At 38.1% G+C, this 27,936-nt stretch overlaps 2 protein-coding genes across 3 annotated transcripts in view; one reads left to right on the forward strand and one right to left on the reverse strand.

Annotated features, from left to right (window-relative positions):
* Positions 1–9,391: 9,391 nt before the first annotated feature.
* ucmab (upper zone of growth plate and cartilage matrix associated b) lies at positions 9,392–26,139 on the forward strand. 2 transcript variants are annotated; one of them, XM_057835652.1, is made up of 5 exons: positions 9,404–9,539; positions 9,825–9,890; positions 10,812–10,907; positions 20,974–21,072; positions 21,721–26,139. In XM_057835652.1, exons 1-5 carry the CDS (start codon positions 9,416–9,418, stop codon positions 21,816–21,818), a joined length of 483 nt encoding a protein of 160 aa, XP_057691635.1. In that variant the 5' UTR covers positions 9,404–9,415; the 3' UTR covers positions 21,819–26,139. The 2 variants fall into 2 exon arrangements, with proteins under 2 accessions (XP_057691636.1, XP_057691635.1); XM_057835653.1 differs by lacking the exon at positions 10,812–10,907 and having other exon boundaries at positions 9,392–9,539.
* Positions 15,800–27,936, reverse strand: part of camk1db (calcium/calmodulin-dependent protein kinase 1Db) — an 80,742-nt gene continuing 68,605 nt past the window's right edge. Inside the window, exon 11 of the mRNA XM_057835651.1 lies at positions 15,800–25,446. Within this exon, the coding sequence (XP_057691634.1) occupies positions 25,295–25,446 (152 nt within the window). The 3' untranslated portion in view covers positions 15,800–25,294. The remainder of the gene's footprint in view (positions 25,447–27,936) is intronic.

Genomic DNA, 27,936 nt, shown 5'->3' on the forward strand with positions numbered 1-27,936 from the left:
TATTGGGGAGAAACAGCGCTACTCAGAGGCCAGACGAGGAACAAACAGGAAGCGGAGTGATGACAACCACTAGCAACACAGTGCCACCTGTTGACAGAAATATGTTACAAATTTTCATACTCGGGAATACAGTACATGAACAAAAACAGATCTGAAGCAATCAAATATACATTGTGTCGGGCCCTTGCGTAGACTCAACATTGGTAGGGACGATATAACAGCATAATCTGCATGTACACTTTTTGCTAAGGATGGGATCAGTGGCGCCTCCAGAAATTTTTCATAGGGGTGGCCAGATGGGGCCACTTAAAATCTTGGGGTGGCCAAAACTAAAAGCCATAATTTCGGGTTTTCATGATATTATTATTGCAGTAAAAAGGTCAGGGGGAAACTATCAGAAAGACTTAAGGACACAGCTACTGATATACTTTGGTGTATTGTGTAATATTTGATGTTACTAATGATTTAATGTGCATAGTCCATAACTGTCCAGTCAACATTTTGAGTTCTACAACAATTCTGTTTTATTGTGTTATGTATACAGTATATTAAGCATAAGGTGTACATTTAACTTGGGCTGTCAAACGATTAAAATTTTAATCGAGTTAATCACAGCTTAAAAATTAATCGTAATTAATCGCAGTTCAAGCCATCTCTAAAATATGCCATATTTTTCTGTAAATTATTGTTGGAAAGGAAAGATAAGACAAGACGGATATATATATTCAACATACTGTACATATGTACTGTACTGTATTTGTTTATTATAACAATAAATCCACAAGATGGCATTAACATTATTAACATTCTTTCTGTGAAAGGGATGCACGGATAGAAAGACTTACAAAAATATGAGTTTGTATATTGTGACTAAATATTGCCATCTAGTGTATTTGTTGAGCTTTCAGTAAATGATACTGTAGCGACGTAACTGTTCTGCCCAAATGCATGATGGGAAGTGGTGCAACCATGACTGTGTGTGGTGGCTGCAAATGCTATATCTTCTCTGCGTTGGGTACACAACAGGGTATTAAGAAAAAGATCAACTCCTGTCATTCTTCCCCACGTCGCTTCCCACAATATTTATAGTTGCTGTGGGAGAGAGTTGACGATGCTTTTGCCAATTAAAAGCACGGTCTCAATGAATGCTTATATCTACTCCACTCACTTGACACTGCCTCTTATCTCTGTATACAAGTAAAACGGCGCCATTGTAGGCTGTTTGCGGCAATGCGTGTATGAGGCGTACCGCGAATGCGTTGATTGCGAAATTTTCACGTGATTAATTTTTTAAAATTAATTACCGCCCGTTAAAGCGAAAAATGTGAAAGGCCGACATTTAACCAAACAAAATAAATGCATTCATTTGGGATGAAATGCATAACTGATGCTACAACAATCTAACGATATACTGGCAAGCAGGGTGGCCAGTGGGGTGGCCAACCAATTTATAGGGGTGGCCGTGGCCACCCCTGGCCACCCCCTGGGGGCGCCACTGGATGGGATTAATGAAACCAAGCATATTGGTTGAATGGGGGTAAGGGCTACCTTTTTCACAAATATCAACCTAATTAATTGAATATGAAGAATCAGGGGTGCTCATTATGTCGATCGCGGTCGACCAGTCTATCGTAACGCTAGAGTGGGTAGCTTGCGGCATCAAAAAATATACATAATTTTTTTATGTACACAGTAAATTATGATTATGTTGTGTGTATGTTGTGTCGTGTGAGCAACATTTGAAGTTATGCAGCACCCGTCTCTCTCCAAGCCAGACATGTCCAAAGTCCGGCCCGGGGGCCAAATGCGGCCGTGGTTAAATTTCATCCGGCCCCCCGCCTCTGTCATAAAATCAATAACGTCTGGCCCGCACACAGACATAATAAATTGGTCAGAAGTACTGCTACCAGCATATGAAGTAGCTTACACACTAAATGCTGCTCCTAATTTACCCACTAAAAGGCAGCAGCACTCTAAGCAACATTACCCCGTGTGACCATTCCAATTTTCTAAAATGGCGAAAATCAACATAAAAAAGAAAGTTGACTGTGTTGGCCAACGCTTCAAGGATAGGTGGAAATTGGACTATTTCTTCACTAAAATACACAATAACTGTGCCCGCCTCATTTGCAAAGAGACAGTCACTGTTTTTAAAGAGTTCAATGTGAGGCGATATTACCAAACAAGACACTCTGACATGTACGACAAGATTACAGGGAAGATACGTTGCAAGAAATTGAAGCAACTTGAAGCTAGTTTAATTTCACAGTAGGATTTCGCAAGAGCCCGAGAGTCGAAAGAGAACGCCACAAAGGCTAGTTGCGAGATTATTAATTAAAAAAATATATTAGAGCCAATGTGACGCACAGAATCGCTTGCTAAAATTTGCTTAAATATATTGTTCTACGTAAAGGACGTCAGCCAAGGTCGCCCCCACACATTTTTACCACACCAAATCTGGCCCCCTTTGCAAAAAGTTTGGACACCCCTGCTCTAAGCTTTTTGCCCACATTTTTCTGGTTGTGTAGTTTCCAGCAGAATTCACGGCATTTCTTACAGTTTAATTGACGTTTACAGTAGAAAGTGCAAACAGAAGGACACTTCTCTCTAAGCAGCTCCCTACTTGAGTTTTGCAGGTTAGCAAGTTCACACAGTTTTATGTTATGCTAATTCTGATGCAAGTCGGACTTTCAGTAGCAAAATTAGTGGTGTGTTTACCACTTCGACAACATTCTTCTTCTTCTTCATTCTTTTTAAATTACTTACTGTGGCTGCATCTGGTCGAAAAAATTTTTTTATCCCTCCTCTTCGAAGTTTTAAAACATGGCACATCTATCAAAAAAAAAACTGTCGTATAACGTAACCTACATACTGAAAGTAAAAAAGGCAATGTTTCACTCTTTTACTCGTAGGGTGACCTATAACTGTTATTACAGTAATTCAAGTCCTGTATGGAGTTTCTCCAGTGAAATAAACGTTGATGTCCAAAATATATAACTGTGGTTCTTTCCCGGCTTCAATCAATTGTTTAAGTCGACATAACTCATAACTAATGTGTGTGTGTGCGCTCCCGCAGCCAGGGGGCACAATTGTTGACGGGGGTAACTACACTGGCAAGACACCGTGGTGGCTCTGTTGTACAATTAGCGTCTTTAGTGGGGCAAATTGAAACTGCTCACCATTTTGACGGTGGTCTCAAGCGTTTCATGGTCCACATTTGCAATCTATGGTTCTTGCTCAGTAGTTGTTGTCGCTTTTGAAAGCTTAGGTTTGAAAAAAATTGCGTACATCCATCTTGCCTCTTCGGTCCACCGCAGTTGGTTTTGGCTAAGCAAAGTAAATGGCCGCCTAAGGTGCTAGTCACATGATCTGTTCGAAAAGTAATTTTGACCATTGTAAACAATATCTTTTTTTTTTTTTGCTCATTTTATTCATTCGTTCGTTTTATTGCTTTACAACTTTTATACACAATATTTTACCGGAAAATTCTTAATTTTAAAATCATATACTGTATAGGAAAATCAATTACATGCAATGACACTTTTCGGCCACCAGATGGGCCTCGCCCCCCTGCACCCACCCGAAAATCCGCTTATGCTTACAACATATGAGATGATGATCTATAACGGAACTTATTATATAATGCATATAAAATTGCTTAAAAGTTGGTGGGGACAATTTGAGCATCCTGAAAGGTTGGTAGTGTTATGTCCCTACCGTCCCTATGCAAACCTACGCCCTTGCATATACGTTATGATTTTTTTTAACCCTTACTGGGCACTCATTGCACTCATTGGCTGCAATTGACAGTGCCCTTCCTAGTCAAGATTCATTGGTGTTTAACGCCGTCAGAGCCAGGGAAACATGAGTCTTGGTTTAAATGAATTTTAACATCTACGCCTATTAATGACATGCAATTTGTGAAATACTGTACTATTAAAAAAATAATAACAACAACAACTTTGAGTGTTACTTTGGCCCATGTTTTATATTAATAATTTTATTTATATTAACAATTTATTAATTTATAAATGTATTTCATTTTAAAAAATGAAAAAATAAAATATTTATATTGCATACATATTATTATTATATATATATTATATATAAATATATATAAATTATATAAATATATTATATATGTTTTAAATATATCTATCTATCTATATAATAACACAGCTGCATGTTCTAAGAGTGGTTATCACGTCCGCCTCACAGTTCTGAGCTCAAGGGTTCAATCTCTGATGGACTTCCTGTGTGGAGTTTGCATGTTCTCCTCGTCTCTGTGTGGGTTTTCTCCAGGTACTCTGGCTTCCTCTTACACCCCAAAAACATGCATGGTAGGCTGATTGAACATTGTAATAATTCCCCATAAGTGAGATTGTAAATGTGATTGGTTGTCTATGTGCCTTGCGATTGGCTGTTCAGGGTGTAACCCCCCCTCCGGCCCATAGTTAGCTGGGATAGGGTCCAGCCCCACCCCATTTCCCGACCCTCGCGAGGATAAGTAGTACAGAGGATGAATGAATGAATTATAAGAAATGCTTATTTTTTTTTTTTTTGCATGACCAAAAATAGTTACAGTACTTGCCCAATAAAGGGTCAAAGGTCTTACGTGTCGACTTTTGAACAGCTGTCCATTGTAGTAACCACTGTCCTTGAAAGGGTTAATGTCTCCCACATTCATTTTCTACAGTTGTCATTTGTTGCAGTTATTTTAAAATTAAAATCAAGTGTATTTTAGTTCATTATTTGCTCTCACTCATCCAGTCAGACCTGCCTCTGCAAGTTGTATGCTGTCAAGTAAATCAGATACTTGTATCCTTTCAAAACAGGAAGGTCCACTCACATTATGTAACCCATGAATGGAATAAACTACGCTTGATCGTAAAGGAAATTTGTTCCAGATTCTCGCATGCTTTAAACAGCCTCTCTCATCATTATTAGTACTATTATGTACCGTATTTTTTAGCAGTTATGCTCACTCTCATGAAATGGACGATTACCATGTCACATCACTTCGAGGAAAGGAAAAGAAAGTTTAACCTTGACTTTCATTGCTCAGCACACTTGTCATTTACTTACAAAAAGCCATTTTAAAAGTATACATAGTGTGGGAATGCTGTATTGACATAATGTAAGTCCAACTTGTTTATTTTGTTAATCAATTTTTTTCAGCCCGAAAACTGAAAAGTAAAACTCTCAAAGTTCACCAACTTCCCAATTTCTTCTCACCTTTCTTCTGACAGAGAAGCTTTAAACAATCCCTCCTGATTTTCCAGGACACATCCTGGATTCAAGGGACTGTGTTCCACTCATCTCCCTACACCTTAACCACTATTTAGGGGTTTGCTGTCCCATGGGTTGGTTGTCACAGTTACTACAGCTCGACCACCAGAGGGCTGTGTTGCATATTATCAGTATTGAAATCATCATAATTGCGCCCAGAAAAGGACAAAACTACACTTTTTATTCACATCAACTCTTCAGCAGGGCCGAGAACCAAAAGTGGTATTTGCCATGTGGCAAAATGGATTTCGCCATGTGGGATTTTTTTTGCCACGTGGCAAAACTGATTTTGCAATGTGTCTTTTTTTTTTTTTTTTTGCATGCGTGCATAGCTGTCAATGGCATAACCTGACTTGGGTGTCAGTTGAATGTCAATACTCTGTAATGGTAAGTGGATGGTCAAAAATCACAGCCACACATGTCTTTCTGCCATTTAAAATGAATTTGGGCGTGCATAGCCGTCAATGGCATGGACATGCATGGCCTGCAAAACTGCCATATATCCCAAAAAAATGCCACATATCCCCACAAAAAATGCCCCAGACTAAAATCCATTTTGACACATACGAAAAAAAAAGCCTCATGTCAAAATCCAGTTTACCACGTGGCAAAAAAAATGCCACATGCCAAAGAAAAAATGCCACATGGCAAAATCAATTTTGCCACATGGCAAAAAAAAAAAATTGCCAGATGGCAAAATCCATTTTGCCACATGGCAAAAAAATGTCACAAGGCAAAAAAATAATGCCGCATGGCAAAAACCATTTTGCCACATGGCTAAAAAAAAAAAAATGCCACATGGCAAAATCCAGTTTGCCACATGGCAAATACCACTTTTTTTTTTCATTGTCACTCCAACTTTTAGACAAAAAACACATTGTGGTTTGTTGTCACAATTTGGATGAGGATGGACTGACCAACGTGGAATGTAGCAACAGGTGCAATTGCACCTGACCAAATCCTGAAACAGGATTAAGTCAAGAGACCCCCTGTTTCAAGTTGATCCCCTTAACTCGCATCACAAAAGTAGTTATTATTGCGCTCAGTACGACGCTGAAGTTTGTTCCACTGCCGCGCTCTTGTCCATCGTAATTTTCGGACTATAAGGCGCACCTGACTGTAAACCAAATTTGACATGAAAACGGCATTTGTTCATAAATAAGCCGCACTGGACTATAAGCCGCAGCTGTCCTCACGGTGTTATGGGATATTTACACTAAAAGATATTAACCGGTAAAACACTTTATTTGACAGCAGCATCATACAACTGTCATATGACCAAGTGAACCACCATGAAGTTCATTGCTTCAAGAAGCTTCATTTGGCCATCACTGCTCCCTTGGGATAGACGGTCAACCTCTGCTGCGACCTGCTGTCAACACTGTTGATGTCCAACATGCCTCCTAGCATGCATTGCTGCGGCACAGATGTAAATAACAATCAAAACTCATGTTGTGTGCTTACAATTTCTTCAGTTACTGTTCCAGTTTGTATTTGGAAGCACTTTATTTGACAGTGGTGCCAAAAGACTGTCATTAAACCATCATAATTATGATATGACACTGTCATGAGAATTAATGAATGCTTATAACAGATTATGTCAATGTAATTTAGTGTTATCCGGCAAATTATCTCCCTTTTGAATGGATGTAAAAGATCTGAGCTGGACATAAATGGAGTTAGTGACATAACGATGACACTTATTGACATCTGTCATAAGCATTCAGTAACGCCCATGATAACAGTCATGTCATAATTATTAAAGTCTTATGACACCGCTGTCAAATAAAGTGTTACCTATTAACCCAAATAAATCAACAAATAAGCCGCATTGAACTATAAACCGCAGGATTCAAAAAGGAAAAAAAAAAAGTAGCAGCTTATAGTCTGAAAATTACGGTATTTTGTCTCATGGTTCCACATTAAAAGCCTTGCAGTTGTGCTATTTCACCTGTGGATAGCAATGTTTTGCAATGTGTAAAATCGTTGGTTTCATTCACATACCGACTGATCACCTCATCCTTCAAAATACTGTAATACAGTTATTATAACTTTGTTTCATCATGTTACCTGCCTGTTTCACACTCTACAGTATATTTTGATTGCTTTGAGATGAAAAAAAACATTTGAATAATTGCGATTCAAGGTGTCCAACGTTGTCCTTGCTTTTTGAGAGGGTAGTCACTTTGGACAAAATCAATTATCATGATGGACCCTAAATTTGATGTTGATTTTCTCAACTATGTCATATTCCACACAATGACATTTTAAACGACACCTATTATGAAAAACTTGACTGGCAACAATATTAAAAGAATTTTACTTTCATTTCTGGCTATTATGATACTAGTCACTTTGGACCAAAACAATGATTTTAATGGGCTATAATTGGCACAAAACAAAATTCCAATTGAATTTCTCCCCCATTTCATTTTGTAGACTATGTCAGCTATCGAATGCCCCCATTAAAAATTAAGAAAAAGTCTGATTGGCAAAAATTTTCTATTATTGGCAAAAATTTTCTAATATTGGTATTTCGAGGTGGTTTGTGTGTGGGGGGCCATACGCACTGGTTTTGCTCCTAGGCCCAGAATTGCATGCGACCGGCCCTGGGAATGGCTGCAGGGGCAAAAGGGGGCAGGAACACCGTTTGGGTAAAAGATTCGGGGCCGGAACAGTGCTTTGATCCCAAAAATATGACGGCAGCTGTCAAAACCTCAAATTAATAAAAAACTGCCAGGCTGCCACAATCAAAATCAAGAGATGGAAGTTGGCCTGACCAAACAACTCATTGAGGAAAAAAAAATACAATTTTGAGTGAATATCAGTTTCTTATGTATGCCTTGTGACAGTATTTGTAATGCAGTAGCCTAATGCATGAGGAAAATCAGTTTTGTGTGTGGCTGGGTGTGTGTTCGTTCCATATGTACTCCGAAATGGCTGGGGGATTTTGACGAAATTTTACACGGTTGTACTTGATGTTTCTGTGAGTGTTTTTAGATGATTTGAGATGGTTTGATCTCTGTAGGCCTCCATTTTGTGCGGAAAATTAATTAGAAACTCCCAAAATTTATTTAGAAACTCCAAAAATTGGCATAGAAAATGCGACCTAATTGTGGACGCGACAGTGCCATTTTTTGGACAAAAGACGCATCTCTTGGTTTTCAAACTTTACGGTTTCATGTACAAATTTAAATGTGCTGTGATGAGACATTGTGGCTTTGAGTACTCCACATGAAGACGCTGGATTTAACCCAAAAAAAGTACAATTTTCCCGAATATTAACAAGGGATTCATTTTGGCTGGATATCTTAATCTCTTTAAAGGCGAGTTAGTCTGTGTGGCTGTCTGTGTGTTCGTGATTTATGGATGCCAAAGCGGCTGGGCGGATTTTGACGAAATTTTACACACTTGTACTTTATGTGTCTTGGAGTGTTGTTAGATGGGTTTGATCTCTCTGGGCCTCCATTTAGGGTGTGAAATGAATTTATTAGCAAAAAAAAAAGCCAACTTTCACCTTTTCACCTGAGCAACACCAGGCCATCCTGCTTGATAAATCCATCCAGCATACTTTTTTTTTTTTTTAATCATGGGGAAGCTCTGATTTCGAGGTTTCTTATGCAGTATCTTAGGCCATACAGCTAGTGAATGATAAATCTAAGATGTGTTGATTGGAAGACGTTTGTGACGCTAAACAATGTAACAACCAACCCTGATCTTACCTATTGTTTTTTTTTTTTTTTTTTAGATCATGGACTGTGGACCTACAACAGGAGTTTTAAACTCAATTTTTTATTGGGCCACATCAGTCATACTGAAGTTTGCTATTTGGTATTTTAGCACGAAACATGAAGTTGATGCGCATGATTTGCCTTCGCAGGCCACACAAAATTAAGTGGTGGGCAAAATTCGGCCCTCGGTCCTTGAGTTTGACACATCAACTAGATTATTACTTACGATGTCCACTAAAAATCAAGGTATCGTGATGAGACCAAGAAAAAAAAAGAAAGAAATCAGTGTTCTTCTTGCCATTTGTAGTCTTGTTTTGTCCTCTAATCAGGTGTGAGCGTTCCCTCCCTTTTTTTTCCCCAGTCAATGTTCCTTCAAGCTGTGAGCCAGCCCTCACATGCTCACATGCTCAGCCCCACAAAGTGTTCTCTCATCAGTGTGTAATTTGGGTGAAGAGGTGAAGATGTCGTGGAACTGTGGGACCTTCCTGGTGCTCCTTACTGCGCTTGTGGTGATCTCCTGTGAGTCTTCTTTTGTACTTCTGGACTAGTAAAGTGAGGATAGTGCACTTATAGCAGACAATTATGGGTATGTTGCAGATTTTTTTTGTGTGTGCATGGTAATCAAAACATTCACAGTAATGTAAGTGACAATAAACATTCTCTTCACTTTTGTACTGGAGTCCATTTCGAAGGTGGACGTTTTATACTTTTTCTTAGAGAGTCTACTTAAGTACTTTGTGTGAGTATATTTACTACTTCTGATATCTGACCTCTTGTTTATTTTCTCATACGTTCATCTTAAAGTATCTCCAGAGGCAGACTGTGCAGCTGTGCCCAACAACAGCCAGACAGCTGCAAAGGAGCCACAAGGTAAAATATGACTTTGTGTCTTCTCCTACTAGGATATTTGTGTGCGTGTGTGTATAATATGAATTTTGTTCAAAAAAATCAAGGCAGGGTATTGTCCATGAGTACATGTGAACTTAAGAATATCCGTCTGCGTGTATAGAGCATGGATACTAGCAGATCTGGGGAATGAATTATATGAGTAAAATTGAAATCAACATTATAGAGGGCGAATTTGGGCGCGTATTTGTTTCATGAATGTGTGCTATACATTAGAAGTGATGGTATGCAGTAATGCTGAGTTGGATTTACTCCATGACAAAGCACTTACCCCGTTTAATTGTATATCAAATCCGTTTTATGCATTGAAATAGGAAGCCGATGACTCAAAACCCACTGTATAACAAAACAATGTAACAAAAAGAAAAAATAGAAAATGTGCAGTCGGGAAAAATATTTAAAAGTGTAACAGTACATACTGCAGTACTCCTTGACCCCTTGATGCTAAATTTGCATTTTGCAAATATGCATGAGCAGGCATTGGAAAATATATTGGTACATGAAAAAAATAAATGCAAAACTAAACAATGCCAAAAAGATAACCATTTTGAGAGGAAACGACTTGTAACAAATTTTGGACAAAAAGGCCCGGAGTCAGGTTGACTGATTCTTCTGCGTGATGTTTATAGGCGAGATGTGGTCCACAGAAGCTCCTTGTGTTTTCATTTATTTGGCTGAAAATGTATAAAAGACTGTTCCCCTCCTCGCCTACCAACAAAAGGGCATTACCTCTTAATTGCTTCATTTCTTTCCAATTAACTGGGAGGCGGCTAAAAAAAAAAAAAAAAAAATTAAATCATAAGTCGAAACACTCGTTAGATAAGACAGCACTGTGTTTGCTCTTGTTTATTTGCCGATTTTGCTCGCTGTGTTCATGCAACCTAGGGCCGCTGAGGAGGATCTTCATGAAAGAGGCAGACGCCTCAAACTTTTTCCGGCGACGCAGCAGGAGAGCGGTCAAGTCGCCCGATGAGCTCAACGGTCAGTTCCTACTATGTTGTTGCCTTGATTTTTTTCTTAGCCCATCCATTTTTTTTTTGTCACCGAAGCCAAAACAACTAACTTAAGCGATTGCTTTGGCGCCAACATGTGGCATTTTAGTGTTAAAGAACTAAGTTGAAGTGCGTTGAAGAGCTCCAGTTCATCCTTTTCTGCGGTTATCCCCTTGCCCTCCCTCCTAAAATACATAACAGCATATAGATGCCATAACATGACAGCGAAGCTCTATCTCGTTAACCCTTTAACACTGAACGTATCGGCAGCGACAAAATTATGCATATCATCTTTGAAGCCTCGTTACGCTGTAGTTACATCACCCACGTGCCGCGGGTTGGTCTAATTTGAAAGTGTGGAAATTAAGGTCCACGCTGGTTTTTACTTGAAGTCAGTCGACCAAGTAAAACGGGACATAATGTCATTTGAGTTTTATATCTTTATTGCTTTCATAAACAAGCATTGAAGCGCTGCATGGACCATGTGTTTATGTCCATATTTCCATCATTTCTTGTCCTTTTTCAAAACCATCACAAAAGATTACATACCCCAGGAGCCATCGTGAGGTCAAGACAGACGGAGGTAATGTAAACATTTTTAATAAATTGCCGAGAGTGGCGCCACCTAAGGAGAGGGAGGCAAGGTAGCAAACGGCAGCCGGTTGGATTGAGCGAGCGACTTTGAAATGTGCGGAATGAATCGAAAACTAAATTTAGTGCAAGCTATTGCATTATTTCATCGTGTCGAGGAAGAGGATGGACCAGATTTGTCTTTGTTGTCTTCGGATGAGTCGGCGAGTTGAGAAGAGTGACAGGCTGACAGCACAAACGGCGGAAGAGTGGGCTGTGTCTTTGTCTTGTTTAAGGGGGAACTGAGTGGCAAGCGTGAAAAAAATTGAACTATTTTTTTCAATGTTATATTTGTTATTTTTTCACTATCAATCTTTTCAATTTGTATATTGACATGTGTGTTCAAGAAGCTTGATTGCATGTACTATATACTTTTGATATGGTGATGGGTACAATACCTAACCTCACAAAGAGATATCCTCCAAACCTTTTTGTGTTAGATGATATATATGGCGGAAAACACTCCGGTGACTTGAAGTTCCGCACTGAGACCCCCAATTTGGCCAAATTTCAAAATTGTCCAATATGCATGTGTGATACATCATAGGAAAGCTTAAAATCTCAATTTTCTTGGGGAATTTTTTTTTTAACAGGAGGGCATTAAAAAAAAATGTAAATAAATTAATTTTAAAAAATTAAACAGCAAAACCCTAACTGGAGGTGGGAGTATGAGAGAGCATAATTAAAGACACCATTATTTTAACGAAATTTTATGGCATACTTTCCTCTTTCGATCCAAAAACTCCATGTAGCATGTATCACCAAGTGTCAAGACAAAGCTGTGAATGGCCACAGCCGGATTTTGGGGGGATATTATGGGTGAAGCACGGTAATATAACAAGGGTCACGATGCAGAAATCGCAGACATCAAGGAGTGGTCGAGATTTTCTTTTTCATATATTTACCCTTTTAAACATGCTTTTTTTTCTTTCTTTTTTTTGGATCGATTATTTATCATCTAAAATATTGGGGGGGGGGATAAAATTAAAAAAAATACAATTAAGCGATAGTTATGAGGTAGATATCCATGACTTATTTACAGCATTACACCATTTTTTTCATTGTGATGTAATTTGTTTAAAAGTTTAAAATATGCGAGTGAATAATTTTTCAGTGTTTTTAAACTAAATATTAGGCATCAATTAATGATTCTAAGCTCAAAATGACAGACATTCCGAATAATAAATATAATTACTTACCTTATTTTTATGGCTGGGTTGAAACAAAAGCAGTTGCGCGACGTCTGTAAATGGGGGTCTCCAGTGTAAAACGGAATTTCAGGGGCTTAATGTGCCATGAATCTGCTATGGCAGCATATACACATATTTCTTCTATCAAACACAACAGTTCTTTTGGCTTAAAATACAGCAGTTTATTTTAGAGTGGGGTGCAAGTGCAGAAACTGCTTTTTCAGCCTTGTTTGTGTTTTCCGCCATACATACAGTAAATATATATATTATATAACCCCCCCCCCCCACACACACACACACACACACACACACTATTTTGCACTGTTGGTCTACTGAGTATAACCTGTTTTGACCATAGTATGTGTAAAGGCCAAAAACGCCTATGGCCATACCTGCTGTTTGTGTTGAATTGTTGATAAAACTATTCAGTCTCATATTTTTCTGTTGAATGTTTATCCTAACAAGTTGAATAAATATTATCAAGCTTCAAAACGGTTCATCGAGCATGTTTGGTTGTCAACGGGACATCAGTATTCCAAATTTTGACAAAAGATTTTGGGATTTGTCTTTTTGGGTACAAAATGTTGATTATAATTGGTCAGTGAAGGATGTTGAAGAAGAATGGTGTCCTGAAAAAAGGGATCCAACCAGGCCATTGTGAACAAATTTTCCTTGAAATATAAAGGTAACATCAGAGGTACGCAAATTCTTACTAAATAGGCTCAGGTGTAAAGGGTTAAAACGATGCTCGTTAACAGACTTCGATAAAGTGTCTTGTCAGTACTTGTCAGGTGCCCATGCATTTTTCACAAGAAAAGATACTGTAAAAACTCTTAATTAAATATTGATTTTTTTCTTTTTTAATGTTTGTTCCTAATGACATATTTTTACACACGTTTAGGTCTGCTAAAGCATTTTTGTTTTAATTCCATTTTTGACATTCGCAAAATTTCCTTTTCACTGCACAAATAGACCATCTTAAGATGTGCAAATGTATTGTTTTTACAGTGTACCGTGCACTGTAAATGAATCATTTTTCAAGGTGTAAATATAAAATTGAAAATAAATTTGGGAAAAAAAGCTTTGCTAGTTTATAAATTTGTCTTTTGATTTTTTAGGGCTGCATGTACAGTACATCATTATTTATCTATGACAACTAACATATTTTAAAAGTGACCTGATTGTAATGTGCACCAAATCCAAGCTCATTTTTTATTTCATTATGTTCATTTGTTGTTTTATGCCGTTGCCCTTTTAAATTAATAACATGCACGACTGAATAAACTATCAGGAAATGATGATGAATGTCTTGCTTTGCAATGTTGATAACGCAGGAAGTAAATCCAGGCTCCACACCTAAAGGGAAAATGTCATTGACTCTATTAAAAGCATGTCAACATGGGTTACATAATCTGTGAATAAAGTCTGTGTTGTGTGGTACCGCAATATAGTGGTATGCTGTACCCAAACACATTTAATAGAGGAAACGCGTAATAGTCAACATGGTTACGTGGGTCAATGTCTTCCTTATTTAGCTGTGGAAGACTTGGATAGCACAGTGTGCTGCAGGATGCAAGGGACAACCAGGAGCCAACGTTTGCATAACCTTCTCCTGATTTTGAGGCATTTGTATTGGCTGCACTGCTTCCAGATTGTGAATACTGACACCCCCCGTCTGCCCCCATCGCATTGCAGCCTCAATATGTTACCATGCTGCTCTATGTGCTTAGAGTCTTCGCAGTCAGTAGTGCTGTGCTCGTGTAACATCAGCTCATGCAATGGGATTGGTTCATTAACCAGATTTGAAATTACAAAATCTGACATCCCCTAATTGGTTGGTCAGAGCAAAACCCGTTGAGGACCTGCTGAGTATGTCTGTAGCCATCTTCACATATCTATTAATCAGAATATCTGTTGGAAATGATGTCTGTTAAAAAGAAAATCTAATGTTATTAGTAAAAAAAAAAAAAAAATGATTGGGTACTGCTCCAGATGATGCAGAACAGTTACTTACGTTTTTGTATAAATGAAATCTGGTGATTCCCTAAATACAAATGCCTGGGACGCCACTGACACTTGGCCTAACACACATCACTGTGAATATTTGATGTTGTGAAAATTCCCAGCCGCTAGGATGTTTGACGTTCGCAAGTGCGAAGAAGGGTTGGCGAGGAGGTGAGAGAACACGACGGGAGTGTTTTTCTTCCGAACTGGAGACCGCGAGAAAAAAGTCTGACAGCGTGACTGAGATCAACTCTCAAATATTTTATTGAATGGGAAGAAGCAATTCACCGCCAGTCAAACTTTGATCATTCTAAAGAAAAAGGTTGTTCAAACCAAAGTTTGAATGACAGCTGAAACCAATTAGGTTAGGGCAGCTACCGTAATGCAGTGGTTCCAAAACTGGGGTCTGCGAGCCATAAATTGGAGGTCAAATTATTGTTGTCAGCATGAGTGCGCTTCAGCGAGTAGTGATGGGAAAAATGTGGTCAAGTTCCTTTTTATTGAAGACCTCACGATTTGATCCTCAATTGGCAAATCTTGCTGTGCAAATGACAGTAAGGATTTATTGCTCCTATTTTGAGTAAAGAACTTTGCAGGGGTAAGGCGCCTTGCTGTGGTTCAGAGGTCACTACCGGACTCCAGACTTTGGGTCTCTGTTAATGTGAGTGTAAATAAGGCAAACTTGGCTGAGTTTGACAAGGCAGTCAAGCGGCTGCTGCATTCAGATGTTTTGTGTTAACCCAGGGGTGGGCTAACTATTACACAAAGGGCTGCAGTGGGTGCAGGTTTTTGTTGCAACTAGGCATGTGGCATCATGATCTTCTGACGGTATGACAACCTTATGCAAAAAGTATCACGGTATCACGGTATTGCAATTACACCTCTAAAATGTGTTACTTTAACATATCTGGGTTAAAAAAACAAAAAAATTCCATTGAATAGGATTTTTATTTTTCAAAACATATTAGCAAATTGGAACATACGTACAATGTTAAGTTAAAATAAAAAAAATTTAAAAATAACAAAACAAAGTAACTGTAATATTCTAAATAAAATTAAAATAAATGCAGTCCTTCAGGTGAGCATAACCCCACAGCTCAACAGTATTACCATCAGAACATAAATAATTAAATTATTTTACATAAAAAGCATGTGTGTATGACTCGTATCATGTTTACAGAAAGAAAAAAACACCACGTTTTACCACCGCTAGACACACTGAACACACTGGAGTTAACTCTCGTAGCTGGTAGTAAACATTCATGACAGTGTTTACTAATCTTTAATTTTGTATGAATGCAAAATCATATTTGAGGTATTACCTTCTTGGCATCCAACCTTTGCAGACATGTTTTACATGTTGGTTGGCCATCCTCCTCTAAGGCCACGTCTACACCTAGCAGGGTTTTTTTTTTTTTTAAACCGAGCATCCTGCTCCAATACGTCGGGAAAAAATAATGACGTCCACAACAGTATGTTTGTTGAGGGAAAAAAAGCTTCCACAGCCAACCGCATTCATTAATTTTTAAGTACATTCATAACAATGCGCAAAAAATAATTGTCCTTAATACCCCATCCTTGGCATGTGTTCTCCAATATGAAGCACTGCAAGAGTTTGTAAATAAATGGAAGCAAAAAAGCCCCAGTCTAATTCACTCCAAATGTAAATATTAGTCTCAAGTGTGACGTAGGGAAAAAGTTTGTCACAATAGTGACGTTTCCACAGTTAAATCTTCGGTTATCAGTGTCCGCATGGTGGCGTCACAAACGCAGAATTCGCAAATCTTCACTTCTGAAGGAGTTTAAAGAACCCTCATTTAAATGTGTGAGTGGATGATAGGCCAAACTGTAGAAAAAGTTCTTTTTGCCAAATATCCTGCTCCATGTAGACATGGCCTAAGCCGCGGCCCTCTGTAACTTTTCTTTAGCCGAAGTATTCCCATGCCAGTGATTTTGTTTTCTCCGATGGGGGGGAAGGTTCAGCAGTTTAACCTCCTCTAGCCATCGTGTAGCACAGCTGACTCACTGACACTGAGCAGCAACAGATGGGGGATCGTTGAGTCTTGCAACTGCAAGCTAGGGATTTCTTCATGCATTTTTGAGACATAAAAAAATAGCTTATACCTTAAGGACAGTATGAAAATTTTGCGGTTTTGAAATCTTGACGTTTTCATACGGTATACCTTGAAACCGGTAATCGGCACATGTCTACTTCCAACCCATCAAGAGGACATCTTTTCACCAATCTGGTGTCTTACAAGTGCAATCAGTTGATTGCAATCAGGTCCTTCTTGTTTCCCTAGACCCATCATTGGTTAAGCTGCCTGTGCTGGCTCAGTTGTAACACAGACCAGGACCCACTGCCGTCCTCCAGGACCAGTTTGCCCCCCTGTGTTAACTTGTAAAACTAAACTCCAGTTAGTCTATATGTAATCTTCTGGCCTCGATTCATATTTTTCATTTTTAACTAACAGCATTCAAAAAGAATGGGTATATGTACAGGTAGTCCCCAGGTTACGAACGAGTTCCGTTCATACACTGGCGGCGTAAACAGAATTTCCACTTAAGTCGAATTAAACCTTTAGGTACCCAAAAATAAGCATCCAGAAAGTCCAAAAGTATTTTGGTTTAATGATGGCGGACGCACCGGGTCTCGCTGGACTGTCGCCTTATGACTGAGGAGCAGACTCGTGTCTGACATGAATAAAGGACAGCTGCGCTCTAGTTTGGCTGACAAAAGGCTGTAAGTTTTTTAGCTAATATATGTTTGTGTATCCATTTGTAATTAAGTTTACAGCTACAGTTTGTGGAGTTACGTGTGAACGATTTGCTGAGAATTGTAAAAACGTTAGCATTCGTAGCATTTAAGATAGCGGACTTTTGTTAGGCAAATTAGGCTATTTTAATCTACTTTACATATTGATCTGACGAGATGAACGTTTGAACACCAATTGTTTTGTGTCAAGTGTTTATTGTCAAAATTCATATCGTTTTGAACAGAAGTGTACATACAGTATGTGTGTCACAGCTTTACAAATTGTCAAAATGAAGTAAAAAGCTTCAAAAAGCACAGTTGCCTTGTTTGCTGTCTGTAAAGCTGAACAACTTTTAGTGAGGACAGAACATGTCATATTAATGAAGTAAAGTAAACCAATAATATGCTGTGAGGTACAATGAGGTACTGTTTATGCAAAAAAAACACTGGAAACAAAATGGCGGACAAGAGTCCGGCGTCGTAAAGTCAAAATCAAGTAAATCAAGCACGTTGTAACCCTGGGACTACCTGCAGTCGGATTCTTTCTATCCAACGGGGTTCCCCTGGGCTCTGTTCTGTGGCCCCTTTAAATACGGCCCACAAAACCATTTTGAAAATGTTAAAATTTGCATATTATTCCCAGTGTTGTCAGTAACGCATTACTAAGTAACACGTTACTGTAATCTGTTTACTTTCTTTCAGTAACAAGTAATCTAACACCACGTTAATTTTTCTAAAAGAGTAATCTGATTAAACTTAGTTTCCTTAGCGTCTTTGCGTTACTATTTTGTTATTGCCTCATAACGTACGTATGTAGAATGAAGAAAATTGAGTCATGTACGAAGCGCATTTTCTAATAGAAAATGCTGCAAAAGTTCCCGGTACGTGTTTCCATGGTAACAGCTACTTCCTACTTTCTGTTTTGGTCTCGAGTCACACGTGCTAAATGTTTTGGGACTGAGAAAGGTGTGGGCCAGGCAGTGCACATTCACATGTGTCAGAGAATGTTGATCTGAGTACCTCCATGAGTCAACTTAATTTTCATTCAGTCTGGAGGGTATCAGGCAGCGTTAGGTTGGACCCCCTAAATGCGCGGCCATTTCGTAGCTTTGCCGTTGCAATGACGGGCAGTCATCGCTCCAAGTTGGCAAGCATTATTTACATCATTTCGTGTTGCACATTAATGCCGTGAGGTGATGTGTTCTTTTAGCATCTTTGGTATGTGTTGTGTTTTATGAGTGTAAAGTGCTTAGTTGCCGCCACCTTTTGTCGCCAAATTTACCACATGTGTGTACGGCATACTTCCGGGTTGTACGCGCGCATCGGCGCCCGCCCCGACCTTTGTGTTTATTGCACTGTGCAAATCATTTGCTTGTTGTTGATTATTGTGGAGTCAATTTGCATTGTTTTACATTGCCACTGATATGCTGTTAACCTTAACCCAATTTTTGACATTAAGGCTTCATCTTCGAGTTAGCGGGGTTTAATTAGTCAGTGGACTTGAATTCAACAAATTCCATGCAGTTTTTTAGTTATTTGTTAGTTCCAGGGCTCCAGAGTGGCTTAGTCAATGGTGGTTGAAATCAACTCTATCGACTAGGGTTGTTCCGATCATGTTTTTTTTGCTCCCGATCCGATCGTTTAAGTTTGAGTATCTGCCGATCTCGATATTTCCTGATCCAATTGCTTTTTTTTTTTGCTCCCGATTCAATTCCAATCATTCCCGATAATTTTTCCCGATCATATACATTTTGGCAATGCATTAAGAAAAAAATGAATAAAACACGGACAAATATATGTATTTAACATACAGTACATAAGTACTGTATTTGTTTATTATGACAATAAATCCTCAAGATGGCATTTACATTATTAACATTCTTTCTGTGAGAGGGATCCACGGATAGAAAGACTTGTAATTCTTAAAGAATAAATGTGACTTTGTATATTGTGACTAAATATTGCCATCTAGTGTATTTGTTGAGCTTTCAGTAAATGATACTGCAGCCATTCAGCCCAAATGCATGATGGGAAGTGCAACCATGACTGTGCGTAGGGGCACCAATTGATATCTCTTCTCTGCGTTGGGAAAGAACATAGGGTGTTAAGAAAATGATCAACTACTACCTTTCTTCCCCATATTGCCTCCCACGTTAGTTTTAAATCGCTGAGAGAGGGAATGTAAGGCTTTAGCCAAATAAAAAAAGGCTCCAAAGGCTGTCAAAATTCTCTCCACTCATTATACGCTGCGTTTAGCTCTATATATTGGTAAAACGGCGCCTTTATAGATTGAACGCGACAATGCATGAGTGGGTCGTGCAGCGCATGCGTTAATTATTTAACGTGATTAATTAGGAAAAAAAATAATTACCGCCGTTAACGCAATAAATTTGATAGCCCTACTTTAAGCCAAAACTACTCTGGATGAGTGTAAGACATTTTGTCTGTAACGTTATACACATTAAGAAAACGATTAAAAAAAAAATATATATATATATATATATATATAAAAGGCATGTCCGATATTTTTTTGCCGATTCCGATACTTTGAAAATGACGTGATCGGCATCCCGATCGATCGGGACATCTTTACTTTTGACTAATTAAACTCCGCTAACTCGAAAATTAAGCCTTACGTGAAAAATTCTAATCTTCCCCTTTAAATTCAATTATCGAAAGTCAGTTACATGCGATCACATTTTTCTGTTGTCATTCTTATGTTGAGGCGGCAAAGGGGGAAAAATGAGTAAAAAGTAACTGATAACAAAGTAACTTAGTTACTTTGATAATGAAGTAATCAGCAAAGTAACTAGATTACTTTTTTAGGCTTAATCAGTCATCAGTAAATAAATAAAAAGATATTAAGATTTGAATGAGGCAAAATAACATGCTTTTTCCCTCAAATATATTGTTATAAATCGTTTGTTTCAGATGTACTGTAATTATTTTCTGTATAAAAATTACTTTGGTGTTCAAAAAGTCTTTTTTTCAAACTTGAGTCCTGGAAAAAGAGGGGGTCGTCTTATAATCAGGGCCGTCTTATATTCGGGCCAATTTGGTAATCTGTGACAACACAGATCATTCCGTTACTGTCAGTCTCTTAACAAAAAGAGCATACTTCTGTTGTCAGTGAATGAATTTGTCAATTGTTGAGACTCCATTTTTCTATACAATTGAATGTCTTTGTTAATGCTCGATATATTTATTGCGCATAAAATCAGTGATAACTCAATGGTAAGGCACATTTGGAGTCATTTGTATTGATGTGTGCAATCTTCAGTCAATAGGTATGAAAGAAAAGCTGGGGTCTTTAAAACTAACCTGCACACATCTGTGAGGACTTTCTATTCAGATATTAAGTGTGTTTCCATTTAGAAGTAAAGATGAATTTAGGAGTGAAGTTGTTCAAAAGGTATTTCTTGGTACTTTTATCCTTCCTGTCTGAAGTGTATCTAATTGCCTGTGGTGACTTATAGCTGAGCAGAGGCAAGTCTTGGCTGCAGACGAGCGCAGGAGAGAGTTCCACGAGGAGAAAAGGAACGAGTTTGAGAGCTACGTCGAAGAGGTGGACGACGGTGAGTCGAGTTTATCGCTTTGTCAAGAGCACAACACCTTGGCAGTGCAAATACTTTGTTACTGTACTTTTGTTAAAACTAAATTAGTCTCCTCTGAAAAACACAATTAAAGTTTCTTAAAAGTAACCATCCACATGCTTTTTTTTCTTATATCATTTCATCTACAGTTTAGAAAAATCTGGAGCAATTTGAGAGGTTTGGCTGTATTTGTAAGCATATACTGCATAGCAGTTCCCTTGCCTATGGCTCACCAATGGACATTGGAGCAGAGATGCAAAATTTGACAACTGGCAAGATGTTTTTCTCTCCCCACCTGCAGTTTAACATCCGTTTGAGAAGTTTAACAGCCGTCAGACTGCTTCATCTCATGGTACAATTTACACTATCCATGGCAAATATCTCAAAACAATCTCTCAGAATGAAACCAATCAGGAAAAAAAAAAAAAACTTAAAGCAGCTGGTGTTTGCGCAAAGCCATATATATCTGTGGCGCTGCACTGAAAGTCAACAAATTCAACAGTTAATGCAAAGCTGGAACAGAGACAGCTTAAGTATGCTTACAAAAACACCCAGGTCTAAGTTAAGTACTTGTACAAGTTTAAAGGAACTTGCCACTCACTCGTTTCCTACTGTTCAATCACCTTCCAGAACAAAATGAGAGGAGCCGTGAGAGCACAGAGCAGTGGCGGGAGTTCCACTATGATGGGATGCATCCTGCCTACGAGTACAACCGCCAAACCATCTGAGGCTGTGGACAAATTGTTATTTTACAACAACTACACAAGCATTACACTCGTAACATGCATGTAACCCTTTTAAAACTTTTATTCTAGTCAAATATTCAAAGACACTTGCAAACAAGCCTCTCCTTTTTTCTTTAATACATAACATTTCAGCATCCGAACATGCAACACATGCATTTGGAGGGGGTGGAGGGATTCACAGCTTTTGAGTTTTTTTTTTTTTTTTGCCCTATTTTGGTACTTTGTGAGGGGAAATTACAACAACAAAAGGAAACATTCAGGACTCAAGAAGTAAAATTCTGAGATTTGTATTTACAGCAGACAGGCTCATCTTATAGTTTACTCACCATTAACTACACTGTCACATTTAAAAGTCACAATCCATGTGCAAGTGGAGTCTCCTCTTGACCCTGTGTAGAGATTCAGAGAGAAAAGAGGACAACCAGGGGGAGGAGAAAAGTCTTTCTGCGAAATTCAACAGGTCTGCATGAAAGCAAAGAACTACTGACTGAATGACTGAACTGTACAATCAACTCAACTTCAACACTCTGTTTCAGTGTGATTTGTCACTGGAATACAGTACTTTTTTTTTTTAATTATTATTTTTTTTAAAGGGAAACGTCACAAGATTCTCAATGCACAAAAAAAATCAGGCAGAAATTTCAGGATGGACTGAAACTGCACTTGGGTGGATTTAATTTGACCTTCTCTAAAATCCTGTTGAAGATACATAAATGTTATATCCATACTTGTTTGGCCATAAAAAAAAACAATCTTTTAAATTACAATACTGATGATGCTTCCATTTTAGAGCATGGTACCAATCAAACATTTTATATAGGGGTACTTTAAGAAAATCAGCCTCAGAAGGTGATTTAGAAAGTACGTATACACAATTGTGGACTTAAAACTAGAAATGACTGTAGTCCTCAATTTCACTATTTTTCGTTGTCGGCGCCACACTTACTTTAGCGCATTTTCTTGCTTTTTGCCACGATACCCAAATGCACGCAAACGATGCCTACAACTTTAAAATAAATATTCCCTTTCCTTCACGTGTTGTGTGTCTGCCCGCTTTATTTACTTTAATGAAACCATGCTCTTATCGAACACATTGTTGCTTCCGCTCACCTGTTTTCGCAAGTTTGAGTTGGCACCCTACTTTTTATTATAACTTTTATAGACACCGTCAGCTCGTCGGTGTTAGTGCTGAGGGGAGGGGCTATTGAACCAATCGCAACAGCCAGTTGCAACACTACTTTTCAAAGGGATTTCACTACAGTAGACCAAACTTAACCTACATTGATCCATTTTCAATAAATTAGGTTTCAAAATATACACCTGAGATAGTTCAAATGAGCATTGCGGCAGCAGGAAACCTACTTCCGCAGGTACACAATATTTACTTCCTTGTTTTATGAATTCAAATGTGGCGACACTCTTCATAGCTTGTCAAATTTAAAGGAGATTATTTTTCACTTCACAGGGACTTTGACATCAAAAAAGGCATGGAACTAACCATTTAATGTAGAACTGATTAACATTTAATTGATAGATCAAATGCAATCTCCAACATTTCATTCAGAAACTAGACATTACACAAAACCCAGTTTCAAATATATTGTTTTAAAAAATAGCCAATTACAAATACAAGATATTTAATGTTCAAACTGATAAATTAACGTTTTCCTTTTTTGTGTGGGTTGGAGTGGGGATGGTAATTTCCTTTCATTTTGATTTTGAAACCTGCGATACGTACCCAAAAAAAAAAAAAAAAAAAAAAAAAAAAAAAAACTCCTATTATTTGAAACACTCCACAGGTGAACAGCTTATTTTGAAATAGGTGAATGACTGGCTATAAAGGGAGTTCCCCCAAAAGATGAGGTAAGGTTTACGACCTTTTGAGTGTTTATAAATGTATATCAATGAAGTTACAGAATTCATGATCTAAGGTCCATCATCATCAAAAGATTCAGAGTAGCTGGAGAAATCACTCAAAAGTAAGTGCAAAGGCTAAAAAAAAAAAACATTGAATGCCCGTGACCTTTGATCCCTCAGGCAGCTTTGCATTTAATACCAGTATCAACGTGTTATAGCTGGACTGACAAAAAAAGGAAACATCTACTGTGGCCTCACAAGTCCGTTCATTCTTTGAAATCATGAACGTTGAGTCCTCTGGGCCAAAATAATTATCAGCGCACAGTTCACAAGCTAGCTTCTGTGACAGTATCAGTTTGAACATTCATTATTTTGTCTTTTCAGTGTATTCAATTCTATCAGGATGATAATATTTGCAATGCACTGTATTGAAATTTTCAATATAATGATTCGTTATTAGTTTGGTCTTTGTTTTCTGTCAGAAAATAGCGGATGTGTGCACGTTTTATTTTGGTTCTATGCAAACATAATTAGTTAGGTTTCATGTTCGACCATAGAAATCTGAGAATATTCACTGTTGAGAGGCATAAATAAGAGGATTTGGACTATTTAAACCAAATTAGCCCTCAATGTATTAAGTGATTAATTGCGACACCCCTTTTTGAAAGTACTTTCTATCACACTGCTTTTAAATATGGACTACTTGTGTAATGAAGCTATCTTTTTGTACTTGATCTACCTTCTTATATTCTATGTGCCTGTCTGTGGGTTAAAACACTTCAAAAACACATGTAGTTTGTCCAGTGTTTGTGACGTCCACATCATATGAAAAATATGAACAAAAAGATGGAGAAGGTCAAACTAATTCCTTTATCCTGAAATTTTACCTCAAAAAGCCCACTATCCTAAATTCTTGATAGTTGTGTACGTACACCATCAACGACAAGCAACTTGAAGGAAGGAAGCAAATGCTCCTATTGGCACATGAGAGTAACAATCAATACACAGTGTTGGTTGGAGTGCTGAAGGGATTTGGGTGTGTTTGGTTCATTTCAAGCAACATCCCTGAGAACTCATGGTTGTCCTCTTGCGATCAAGGAGGACGTCCCCATTCAATGCAGTAGTGTTAGCATTGAAAGAGAAAATTCCCCAATACATTCGTGCGGTGCACCTGGCGTCATGGAGTTAACCGATATGGAGGGTGAAGGTGCGATGATGTCACCATGATTGAGCACAGTGCAAAGCTTTAGGATTTGGCTCCAGGCGGAATATTTACACAAGGCATACAGCGGAGCATCTGATTGGACGACGCCGACAGCAGCTTGGATAAAAATACAATTCCCTTTAACACGACTCTTACTGCACTTCCTTACAGCCGTAATGTGGCTTCAGGAGTAACATTGAGTGGAATTTATCCATCTCTTTCTCAGCGAGCGAGACTGACCTCCTCAAATGCCTCCCTAAAAGTTGCAGATAAACGCATGGGAGGTGGCGGGTTAGGCGAGCTGGGCGACCACTCAGAATGACGAGGCCCGGGGGGAGACTTCACCCCAGTCTTAAAGCTCAGTGGTCTCCCAGCTCACCTCCCGCGGAACCTGGCGTCATTTAGTCCCCGTGTGAATGACAGTGACAGTGGAGGGGCGAGGCATCATCGGCTCAGCCACCAATTGCGGCTCCTCCTGCAAAGGTGAAGACGCTTCTGAACCCTGATTGGAAACACTGACCGAGGATGGCAGGGGGGCCATTGGAGGACCTGTACGGAAAGAACAAAATAAAGTACGACCACACACCCCTTTGGTATCGCATTCAAAAATCTGTGCTGACCTCAAATCCAAAGTGATGAAAACACTATCGACACGGATTTGTTAGGAGACTATAGTGGTTTACAAATAGGATTTTTACAGACAATTTTATTGGTTTTTATTTTATTTATTCAAATGGCATTGGACGTCCACCAGTGACAAACTAATTTAAATTCACAGCAAAAGGAAGAGCCACATGATTGGACACCTAGAATCATCAATTGCACTGAAAGAGTTGACCAAATAATTTCCATGGAAAGATTTCAATTTGAAATGTTTCCAAACTTCTTGTATTCTCTTAAAACATATAGTATTTTGATAACCCCGACTGATTACGGACATAACAGTATCATTGCTTCAATTATCTGCCAATATCCTTTAGTTTTCAGGCTTGTTAGGCTTCCTGCCATTTTTGCAATTGATTTAGCAGTTTTATCCCTTAAAGCAACACTTGGTAACTTTTCAGTCGATTTTAGCGACACCAGTGGACAAAAGCGGTAGTGTTTTGCCTTAAGAAGGACTATGTTTCCCATTAGGACCAGCGCACACTGGCACAGTGTCGTAAAATTACCGATCAATCAAAAATCCATCTCCCTGTAGTCTGCAGATTGATTAAACAACATTTCTGTTCCAGCAGCTGTGTGAAGGACGAATAAAAAAAATAAAAATAAAAAAACATTTTAAAAAAAAAAAAAAACAGCTGTATTTTCTGTTTCAGAGCATTAAATGTATTGAATTGTATCGAAAATCGTTCTGAACTGTGACTTAACTGTATTGTTGCATCCCTTATACATATATAACTTGAAGTATATATATATATATATATATATATATATATATATATATATATATATACATATATACATACATATATGTATATATATTAGGGCTGTCAAACGAAAAAAAAAAAAATATATATATATATACATACATACATATATATATATATATTAGGGCTGTCAAACGATTAAAATTTTTAATCGAGTTAATTACAGCTTAAAAATTAATTAATCGTAATTAATCGCAATTAATGGCAATTCAAACCATCTATAAAATATGCCATATTTTTCTGTAAATTATATATATATTCTGTAAAATAAATTGTTGGAATGGAAAGATAAGACACAAGATGGATATATACATTCAACATATCGTACATAAGGATTGTAGTGGGCATTTCACTCTACTGTCATTTAAATCTGTTTATGCTGTCCTCACTCCGAAGCGTCTACTTTTTCCAAAGCTAGACAGCTAGTGAACGAAGCCTTAATAATCAGACTTCTTCCTTTTTCATCTGATTTATTAATAAAATGGCCTCAAACCATTGTCCTCTTTAGACCGTCGTAAAACTACAAAAAAAAGTACACAAGCATTGCATTAGCAACAACGTTAGCTTAGCACGCTATACAGGTTCACTAAACATAAACAAAAAGCGTCTCATACATAAAATATAACATTTCGCTTACTAACAAAATATGTACATTCTTTACAACAACCATACTTACGGACAAATCTTGTCCAAGGATCATATAAGCACAACATTACAACATAGGCGTCAGCCCGAGACGTCGTGCAGCCATATTGAACTGGCAAGAAAACAATAAACCATGTCGCAAAGCGACCACAAGAGTTCGCTGTTAGACAGCACAAAAAGCCTTGCTGTAAAACTTACCAAAAGGCAGAATACTTTCTGAGCGGGACACGTGCGTTAATTGCGCGTCAAATATTTTAACGTGATTAATTTAAAAAATTAATTACATATATATATATATATATATATATATATTTTTTTTTTTTAATAAATGCTTTTTAAGCACTTCAAATGTAATACTTATGATCAGTTTTAAACATAATTGTCCCACTGAATCATTTTAAAACAAGAATAAAGTTTAATGCTTATGTTTACTTAACATGGCTGTGACTCTTGGAGTGACATGTAGAAATTACAAACTCCTTTTAGTCACTTCTGGCGTTTATTTTTTATGTCTCGAACGTCTCCACATTCTCCCCCCATGGACACACACATTCATTCCAGCCCGCTTCCTTGCAGAAACTGTTTAACAAGTTAAACGATGATTGACAGATTGCTGCCCGGCTCCTTTGGCCAGATCAAAGCCATCATTAACTTTAATAAGCAAGTGCCGCAGTGACTGAGAGCTGGGAAAGGGGGTGAGAGAGGCTGTACGAGCGAATGAAGCAGAACAAAGTTTTGTGGATTGGGAAAATAAAAAATTTAAAAAACTATCGCACGTCCTTGCGATGGGACTATCGCGCATGCGCACATCGCGATGGCGATGTTTAAACGATATATCGTTCAGGGTTACTCTCAAGATTAAAAGAGGTGTCATTGAAGTAGTTGTCAGTCGACATATTATCACAAATGCTCTGCAAGTTATTTATAAAAGTTGAAAAATTTACCTAGTGCTGCTTTAAAATTATTG

The sequence above is a fragment of the Corythoichthys intestinalis genome, chromosome 5 (assembly GCF_030265065.1).
Source record: "Corythoichthys intestinalis isolate RoL2023-P3 chromosome 5, ASM3026506v1, whole genome shotgun sequence".
Lineage (NCBI taxonomy): Eukaryota > Metazoa > Chordata > Actinopteri > Syngnathiformes > Syngnathidae > Corythoichthys > Corythoichthys intestinalis.